Genomic DNA, 10,260 nt, shown 5'->3' with positions numbered 1-10,260 from the left:
GAGAATAGCCTGCGTCGCAGACGTAATCTATCTGAGCCAAATACGGCTCATCGAACAAAGTGTTTTTTTTCACAGGCCAATCATGGCGCACACTCAAATCCTGGTACACAGTTGGGATCTCAGAACAAGGATTTTGGCGTTGTTTCGCAGACGGACTTCCAAGGGTTTAGTTTCGTCTGCGGCGCAGGAACCAAGAGAACAACAAGTGCGAAGTCGTGATAATGTGAATCCAAATAGTGTAAGGTACTCTTGAGAAAATCCGGCGACACGACAAGTCAGATTGCAAACGAAGAAGCTTAATCATTTATAATATATTAAACAAAACTTGCACGGCCAGGGAATAGCCTGCGCTGCAGACGAACACTGATCCCAGGGTTTTGTTCGTCTGCAACGCAGGCTACCAGGGAAAGGCGTAGAGACGTAGTCAGCACGAGAGAAATACAGATAATAAGAGACATAGTAACCGTGAGTGAAATTAACTAAGATATAGTAGGTCATAGTAAACATTGTACTGACCAGCACGGTAAGGCCGCCGTGTCCAATGAGTGTTATTTCAAGAGAAGCTACCCTTATTTATAGATCGAGAGCATTTTAAATATTCACCACTTTCTTTTGCACAGTAAAGATTATACCCCCCCCCCCCCCCCCCCCGCAAGCACGAGCTAGTTGTACCAACACAGTTAGACCGTGCACTATGAGTTTTATTTCTTCCTTAACTACCCCTTTTTAATGGTTGGGAACAATCGCTCAGTGAAGATTATATTCGCCGGACTCCAGGCCTTGCTAGAAATGCCGCAATTCTTTGCAACTCAGTAAACTTTTATAGGTGGTTTTCACTGTCACGCCGCGAAAAAATAAATCCAAAACTATTGAGTCACAAAAATCAAGAATATTACAGGTTGTAGAAAACTATTATATAAACTACTTGTCCAAGTCTCAGTTCTGTACGTTATTCCGTACTTGAGTTATCCGTCAAAATGTTTCACGCAAATTGAGAGAGCACAGTATGGAATCGCCATGTTGGAGTCCAACTGCTTGGGCTCCAACATGGCGGCCGGAAATCAATGAAAACATCTGGCATTCAATTCTACTACAAAAAGCGGTCAGATCATTCTAATGAACAAGTTAACATTTACAATATCACTTCTCGTGAAACCTCAACTGTCCAGGTTGTTAAAAATCGCAGGATGAAGCATTTTTTAAAGAATACGTGACAGCCTTCGGGCGGCCATGTTTGATCTCGTGTGGCGTGAAACTTCGAAATTCAAAATGCTCTAACTTAAAGACGGCGAATGCTATCGAGCTAAAAAACCTTCAAAAGGATTTATATTATGCACGTCTAATTGCCATTAAAGGATAAAAACTCAGGGTCTTTCGATTCTGGGTTTTAGATTTTTGATGACGTCACGTGAAAACCAAGAATATTTTGAAGCAATTTCTGTATGTTAAAATCAGATTTCTCTTCTGAAGTAATTGAAATTGCATCTTGTTGTTTAAGACTATTTTATCACTCTTTTCTCTAGAAGGCTTTAGAAACACCCCCTGCACATGTGATTTGAGTTAAGTTATTTGAGTTTTAGTTGAGAAGTTGAGGCTGAATTTTAAAACTGGGACAAAAAAGAGCTTTCAGTGAGCAAAAATTCAATGTATCACAGGATCCGTTATACAAGAAGCAGTTCAGTCAGTGCTAACAATGTTTGTTCTTTATCATCCGGGTTCGTCCGTCTCTACCCTCCGAACGCAGCAAGCGGGTCGGAGCGCAGAGAGGCGGCTGTATTCGCAGGCTATCCACTATATGAGCCTTATATCGGCTTTTATACCATGCCATAGAAAATAGAGCCAATCAGAATTAGGCCTTTCTCGATTATGCTAGCATTTTTTCGGCATTTTTTGGGAAAACAAGCATTTATTTTCGTTTTTTCTTGAAAAAGAATTGCTAGCATTTTCTGTCATTTTTCATGACTGTGATCCAGATTTCAGCACTCAGAAGGATAAATAATCCTAAAGTTTCACAATTTTGATTAATTAATTTGATTGTTGTCTGTCTGTTTCGAGTCGACTGTTTGTGCGTTGTGTTACTTGTGCGTGTACACCAACGGAAAAAGGTATGGGTGGTCAGCGGGTAACTCTTTCTCTTGCTCAGCCAAGATCAGCGAAGATTGCGTCGGCCACGAACTTGCAAGATAGACTAGTTCCATCATCTATAGCAAGAGATCGCTCACTACAGTCCACTACAGTATCACCTGTTGTTAATATGAGCATATAATGTAAGAGTTTGTACGTTTTGTTTGAAATAAAACAAAGCATTCTTTAGAATTCAAGTGGCATTTTTTAAAGAAATCAGGCATTATTTTAGCTTTTTTTTTGGCTTTATTCGAGAATTTCTAGTAGCATTAAATGCCAGTTTTACTAGCATAATCGAGAAAGGCCTAATCAGAATACAGGAAAGCCGTTGTATATTCGACGGTATTCAACCCAACCTTCCCATCGTGCGCTGCGATCTTATTCTCGATGAAATTTAGTAAGCGTTTTTTCTATGGCATGGTATAAAATAGTTACACAACACTTTCTCGTGGTATACTATGGAATATCCCACTTGTCACTTGTATTTTCTTTGTATACACACTCGCCTAAAGGCTCCTGTGTATACCGAGAAAATTCAAGTGACTCGTGGGATATTCCATAGTATACCACTCGAAAGCGTTGCATAACTAGTATATAAAGCATTACGTCAGCTACGTCAATTTATTAACGGAAAATTGATTAGTACAAATTTAATTTGTATATCTTTGAAAAAGAAAATGTTATTTAATTATAACCACCAACTGGACGCTTTTGCGAAATGGTCAGGTAATTGATTCAACAGGTGTCAAGTTAAAAATTCTGCTGGAAAACTGTTTCTTGTTCATTCGAGTTAACACGATCATTAAGGTTTCCGCGACAAGAAGAAAACGGCACTTACCGCCAGGGTGCTCTTTTCATTGAGAATCTTTCGCTAAGTAGTTCATCTGTTATCTTAGTTAGCACTTCAGATATCTTTTGCAAACATTTATCGAAGAAACAATTCGAGGTCATGTTATGACAACAATTGACGAATTTGATATCCTCTGGATTAGTTTTTCCTTCTTGTCCCTTCTCAATTGTTTCCCTCCCTTTGCACTGATATATTCAGCAGCTAATTGAAGAGCAAGGTCATAGTTTTGTGGTGGCTTCTGAATGATCACAAGGAGAAGGCAAGTCAAAATATTTCTGTTCAGCATCTGATGGATTGTGTCAGGCATGGGTATGTAAAGAATCAGTCTGTACTGAATACTCAGTTCGTATATCGGCATCTAGTAGTATTGAGCTCAGTTATGGCATTGTATAATTGATAAAGATCTTAGTACTACTGATAATTTCAAGAGACTGAGCAATTCATATTATTGTTTTAGATCTGTATCAAAGTGCTTGAAGAAACTCTTGAGATTGTGAAGGAGTAGCTAGTTTGTGGAGTGAAATGCCAAGCGTGTTCACTCTCCCCTCCCCAGAAACAGCGCTGCTTTTGCTTGCCTGGGACCATAGCTAACTATGCTGGGACAAACCCGGCCGTGATAATGGAAATGCTTTGTTTGGGTCCTATGCTATAGGACTATAGGTGTAAATAAAACGGGTGCCCGAAATCGTTCAGCTTTATAAAAATATAGTTGCAGTCGACAAGAGAAACATTTTATTTTCTCTCAAATGAAGCCTTTTTGTGAAACATGTTTAAAATAGGTTGAGCGAACGTACTTTTAGGTGATTATCTCTCTCCTCGCGTTTCGCACGTACAGCTGTAGTTGCGGGAGCGAATGTGAGGCGGGTGTATTTGCAGGCTAAGACATCTAAGCGTGCTTTCATTGGTCTGAACCCATGAGAACCGTGCCAGCCGGTCCGGTGACTTGACACGACAAATCTCACTGACAACGGAACTCTGTTCTCTGCTATACCGGTCTGGCCAGTTCAGACTAATGGTAAACACTGTAAGATAACCATGAAAAACTCGGTTTTTGGTTTAACACTGTGACCTCTTTCCGGTAATCTCCTTCTCCTCCAGTCAAACAAGTCTTCTAAAAACAAGCAAAAAGGTCTGATATTAATCTCTTTCCAAGCTAGTGAACCAAGGTAATTGCAGTACCGAATGTAATTTGTTTCTTTAGACAACTACCCATCAAACATAGGCGTACGAGGCGGGGGGGCGAGGGGGGCTGCAGCCCCCCCAGTGCCAAAATGTTTCGGGCAAAATGCTTGGAATTCGGGCAATAAGCCAAGAGAAAAAAATAAAAAATAAGCCGAAAAGTTTAGTCAACATTAAGTTCAAAACGAATTACATCAACAAGAAAAGCACTGGAAATATACCGAACTTTGTGGTTCGAAAGTCCAAATTTCTCATTCATCTGCTTTCATTTCTTCTTGCAAATTGCTATATCATCTTCGATTTTTCTCAAAAAATTCTGCGTGAGCCCTCAGTTTGATTCAAATGCAATCAGTTTTACCATAGTTTGAGCGTTTGCGCGCGGTGGATTTAGTACAAGACCTTGAAACAGTGCTGTTTTAAATGTAATGAAGCTATACTAATGCTTTCGACTCAGATGTTTAGTTCTCAGGGCTAGCTTAAAACTTTCAACGAAATGTTTTTAAAACCCATTCATCCCTAATTTTTTTACACGCTTTTCTATTACTTTCAAATGGGGGGAACAATGTTAATTGCATCCCAAAACTAATTTCATATTTGCTGAACTAAAATGAATAAATAAAATTAAGGATTTTAATTTTCAATTTTTACCGGTACATTGAAAAAGGATTTAATGTACCGGTATTGACACCTTCGGACGACGCCACAAAATAAATTGAAGAACTTAAAGCAAACAGGCGAAGTTTGTACACAACTATTTCAATGCACGTTTTATTTTCTTTTTTTTTATGCCACTTTTTTCGGCTTTCAACCCATGCCATTTTTTTTTTCGGGCAAAAAGGTCTCCGCCCCCCCAGGACCGAAGGTGCCCGTACGCCTATGCCATCAAACACGTTACACGTTTTATTATTGGAGAGATGTATGACAAAGTAAACAATTTTATTTTTTATGTTGACTTGCTGATTTACGATTTGACATTATGTAATTAGTAAATACAGGAATCTTTGACCTGTAACATTTTATTTTTATTTGAGGAAAAAGCGCTGGCCGAGCGAGACAAAGTTCTCAAACAATGGTTTCAGTAGCTATAAGTAATATTATGAGTCAATAGGAGGGTAAGAAAGAACCTAACGCCCGGAAGCACATTGTTCGCACGATAGTTTAACAATTATAATTGTACGAGGCTGAGCAAAATGCCGTGTTTTGTCAGTGACGAGCAGATCAGCTATTTGCCGAGGCCCAAGGCTGAGGCAAATGATTGATATGTAACACACTGACAAATGACGATATTTTGCAATAACCGTGTTTATAAATTGTATTATAGTTCAATTGCTAAGTTTAGTTTTGGTGTAGTAGAAATTTTAAATGGATAACAAACCCCTTGCCGACAACGCTGGAAAACGAACTGCCATTTTTCACAGAAATGGACTAGACAACTACGCATGAGCAGTATTATTATTTGCAGCAAAATCACTGTCAGACTGTGTTCAGTTGCGCATGAGCAGACTATTATGTGTGGGCAGATCACGTGGTGGGCTCTCGGTCGATGAATAAGAAGAAAAATTGCATCGAGTGATTATGAGACTTGAGTGATAGCAATCAGTGTAAGCTGGCATTAGTGCTTAGTACTTTTGCCCCAATTCAACATAAAAGAACTCCTTACTGGTCCCCATACATTCATCATACTTGCATCTGGGGGAATTTACTAAGTGTCATCATTAAGCACCGTGTTGATTTTATGACTAATAACTAAAGGGTCTTAAAAGGTTAAACACCCCCCTTTTCTGTTGTGGAACGTTCTCAGAGTTTGAACAAAAACACGACTCGTTACTGATTTCTACTATGGAAGCGTCAAACTTGCGATAACATCTCTATTAATTCTAATTGTGTATGAGGAATACGATTAGTTGTGATGTTCAATCAACTTGCGGTAAACCCTTTTTGCAGTAGGGATAAAATGAATACTTTTTTATGTCAAACTCAAATGGCAGAGCTTTGTCTGTCTTCTAACCGTCGGTGAGAGCAATTTTCGATTGAGTGTCGAAAGACGTATTCGTTCGGTTTTACTTCACTACGTTCTGCGATTGGTTTAAAACACTTGTGCTCTTGTGACTGGCCAGAGTGACAACTTTGAATTTGGTTTTGGCAGAGGGTGTAAGGGAGAACGTCAGTGACATGAGAAGGTCATTGGTTTTCGTGACCTGTTCATTATAATTTGTTCTGCTGAGGATTAGGTGCTCGATGACACGCACTGATATGTTTCTACAGTTGCTATGCAATGCCCAACTTTGCTGCATTATACCTCGTTTATGATTATAGCCGGATTAAAAAAAAATTCAAAATCCAACCTTCTATAGTATAGAAGGTTGGATTTTTAATGTTTCGTCCGTTGTGTAGTGTTTACAACTTATAACGAATACATTTCGCAATATAAAGACGTCAATAAGGGTTATAATTTATGGGTTCGGCTATTTATAACAGTCATTAATCTTTATCAATCAGTGTGTCGAAGTGTGTATATGTAACAGATTAGTACTTAGGGGTTAGGTAGTTGTCTTCACTAGTCACTAGAGTCACACTTGCCTAACTGATTGCACCAATCTGAAATGGAAAGATGTATAACATCTGTGACTGTACTTTATTGTGATCTGAAGCCTGCAATCTTATGATGAATGATTAACCGTACCAGGCCACTGAACTCCTAGTAGGCGGTAAGCAGCTGTGTGTTTTGTTGTTACATTATTATATGAATCACCTTGCCCCTATCTTGCGTATCTATATTGCCTCAATGGATAGTTAATCAAACGTCACATTTCCATTTGGAAGTGTTGAGCTAGCAAAAGTTTTCTCAAACATTTAGTTGTGAATCGAAACCTAGTTAATATTTCCCGCACATCACCGACTGTATCAGCTGCTGTATCGAGACTGTAGGTCGTTGTCAACGTCCGTACACGTCCAAAATTAAATGATCTTGTGCAATTATAACTTGTTTTTCATATGAAGCAAATTAACATATCAGTCTTTTTGCTGTATCAGTTACTAATTTTATTGAACGATTGGGACATATTTACCTGCAAACCGCCACTCATTGATTAGACTAAAAATCCAAACAGGAAAACGGAAAATAAACTCAAGTCCACATTTTACTTTTTCACACAAAGTATACACAGTTTAATGGGCTTGTTTCATTGGTTACTTGTTCTTCTAATAAAGCCAATTAAACAGGGTTTTTATACTGTACCAGTAAATAATTGGATGTTGCACAATTAGGGAATATTAACTTGTAAACCCTCACTGACTGAAAATCCAAACAGGAAGTGACTCGCAGCTAAGTCTTTTGAGAGTCTTTTGAGCTAATCCGTGACAACATGCCATTCGGCACGCAAAAAATCGAACCAGTATTACTTAAACTTATCTTTTATAAAACGCTATCTAACATTTGAAAATGCGAATTGAACTCCAAGTTCAAAATAAAGTAGAGCTTGGCATATTCAAGTGCTAATAAACGTGCTGCTTTGGATGTTCTCATCTGGAAACTCTCTCAGTAAGTGCCTTAGCACTTCAAAGCTAATGTTTACACCCGTATCAGTACGTCAAAGCTGTTTGGCTTTGTAAACCTACTCATTAAGGATCCTTTGCATTCTTTTGCAGCCCGAGTTGATAATATGCCAGTAGTTGGTTTATTATTTGATCAAATATTATCAAAGGAAAAAAATTCATATTCAGAGATGTAAAAACTTCTAAAGACACGCCGGATTCCTCTGCCAAGGAATTTATGAGGTAAAGCAAAAACTTCCGCCAAGAAAAGACTAAACAAACAAACGAACGAACGAATGAAAGAAAGAACAAACGAACAAAGCAAGCAAAAGCAAACAAACAAAAAATAAAATAAACAAACTATTAGGTAATGACTGAGTTACATTCGTAAGTGAACGTATTACAAACTGCTTCCTTTCGTGAAAATATAAGCCTTGAAGTAAGTCACGTTTTGGAAGCACGCCTAGAGATGTGTTAAAGGAGCTACCTCACGTTTTGTGCATCTTGAAAAAAGCCTAAATCTTTTTAACGTCGTCGTTTGTTACAAGCGTAGTTATCTTCTCCGTTTCTAATCATCCTTGCTCCTTTTTGGTTCATGATTTACTTCTTTTGGTGTTTTCTAAACGTATTATTATACATTATTCCCGGGATTATTATTTTGAAGTTTCCTGCATAATTTAGTATGTCGCAAACATTAATGTAGCTCCAGTCTGTTTAGTTATTTCTCATCAGTTATCACTTGACAGGGATCGATGCGGGAGGTTGGCAGGTGAACACGGACTCAATATTGCATGGTCCAGTCTGCAAATAATTAAACAATAATTGGTCGGAAACACATTGTACGGTGGGATGTCATGCTCAGACAACTCACTAACATTCTCTTTTCTCTAGTTGTTGGCATCCATTAAAAAAACCAAACATTACGTTTTCAAATATTGGTTTAAGAAATGAAAAAGGGGCACTAAAATTTCCCGAAGAACTAATCAGTTCCTACCTCTGATCAACAGGTACTGGATGTATATGTTTGTCGAATTGCCATAACTTCCTGTCTGCGAGGAAATGACAAACTCTCTTTTTAAACAAGTTGTTACAGTTTTTGTTATTTTCGTCATACTGAGTAACAGTGATTTATCGTTTGTTGCTGGCGCCGCCCAAACGAACGCTGCTGCTAAGCAGTTAGCAGACTGTCTGCATGAAGTATTGGAGAGAAATCTCGGATTCAACCATCTTCAGAAACTCTACGATTCACTTTCTTGTGCCAGTCAAGACATCGACTTGTCAAGATTGCTTAACAGTATCACTGAACCTGCTGCAGCTCGATTGAACGCTTCTGTAAAAGTTTTAAAGGACCTCAGTAAAAACGTGCAACAACTTTCATCAGAGACTAAAAAAGCAAATGTTACTAAATGCTGCCGCGGACGAAACGATTCAAGTGGTTCCACTCACTTCAGCGATAAACTTCGTTCATTTGTGGATCTAACTGCAGGCTGTTCCATCAGTCAATCAACTTTACAAAGTGCACAAAACAGTTCCAGACTCAACAGTGAGTTATTAAATGGATTCAGAAGAAACTTTAACAAGTCGTCGGTGGTGGCATGGCAATATTACGGTTCTATAGACGGGGAGTATGTGCAGTATCCGGCGGATACTCGCTACTGTGATGGCAACACTTCACAACTCGACCCAAGGTTCAAGTAAGTGTGATTGTTACCTTTCGTGTATATAAAATGAACTGCAGGTGAGGGGACCAGGTGAGTAACACAGGATAGAACACAGGATAGAAGGCGAAATGCTGAAAGATACTTTTACGACAGCCTTAAATTAGAGATACAGCTAGTCTTAAGCTCTAAAACCCTGATCTACCCTCTTTAATAACGCATGAGGGTAATAAGCTAACAGTGAAAACTAATATGGAGTCAAGCGGAGAACTGATTCCAAGGAAACTATTGAACTAGGGCGCTTAATTTTCTTAGAGTTTGAGATGGACCTAATTGAACCTAACATCCATTCTATGTCCAATGAAGCCTGTCATATTGTCGCTGTGTATGTTGTGTTATTGCAATTCAGATCGTGGTACGTGGAAACAGCATCGCCTGTTAAAAAGAATCTTGTGATTATCATTGATCGAAGTGGTTCAATGTCAGGACCGAGAATGAGGCTGGCTATTGAGGCCGCTCTAACAGTACTGGACACACTCTCACCACAAGATAATGTAAGTAATCACCATATTGCTAGAAAGATAACTCTAACCAAGGCAAGAGAAATTATTAAAAACATGCATTCTTAAACTTTCTAAGCTCTGGTTAGTAAGTTGCCTGTACTTATTTTCAAAGTTAAAAATAGAAATATAAACAGAGATTCAAAAATGCAACAACTGAGATAGGTACCTCTAACTAGTTTATTGATATGTTGGGAGAAATTAAATGTGGCGAGAAGCAAGGTTTACAAGCAAAGAAAACCTTTGGTCACAAAGTGAAACTGATGGATCAACCAGGATATCCACTCAGTGAGTGTCTCAATCACGGCAAAGCAGACCTAACTGACGACACCAATTATCAAGGTTTCTTGTTAGA

At 38.6% G+C, this 10,260-nt stretch overlaps 1 protein-coding gene across 5 annotated transcripts in view; it reads left to right on the top strand.

Moving 5' to 3' along the window:
• Window positions 1-3,126: 3,126 nt before the first annotated feature.
• The window catches only part of LOC144653068 (VWFA and cache domain-containing protein 1-like), a 49,816-nt gene continuing 42,682 nt past the window's right edge, over window positions 3,127-10,260 (top strand). The window contains exons 1-5 of one of the 5 annotated variants that reach the window (XM_078512983.1): window positions 3,127-3,283; window positions 6,805-6,861; window positions 7,802-7,930; window positions 8,695-9,381; window positions 9,755-9,899. In XM_078512983.1, coding sequence (XP_078369109.1) covers window positions 8,747-9,381; window positions 9,755-9,899 — 780 coding nt within the window. In that variant the 5' untranslated portion in view covers window positions 3,127-3,283; window positions 6,805-6,861; window positions 7,802-7,930; window positions 8,695-8,746. Of the gene's footprint in view, window positions 3,284-5,236; window positions 5,266-6,719; window positions 6,862-7,801; window positions 7,931-8,694; window positions 9,382-9,754; window positions 9,900-10,260 lie in introns of those variants that run through there. The other 4 variants (XM_078512982.1, XM_078512984.1, XM_078512985.1 and 1 more) reach the window with 4 other exon arrangements.

The sequence above is a fragment of the Oculina patagonica genome, chromosome 5 (genome assembly GCF_052425735.1).
Source record: "Oculina patagonica isolate OP01 chromosome 5, crgOcupat, whole genome shotgun sequence".
NCBI classification, from domain to species: domain Eukaryota; kingdom Metazoa; phylum Cnidaria; class Anthozoa; order Scleractinia; family Oculinidae; genus Oculina; species Oculina patagonica.
This window is presented reverse-complemented; position numbering and strand designations above follow the sequence as displayed.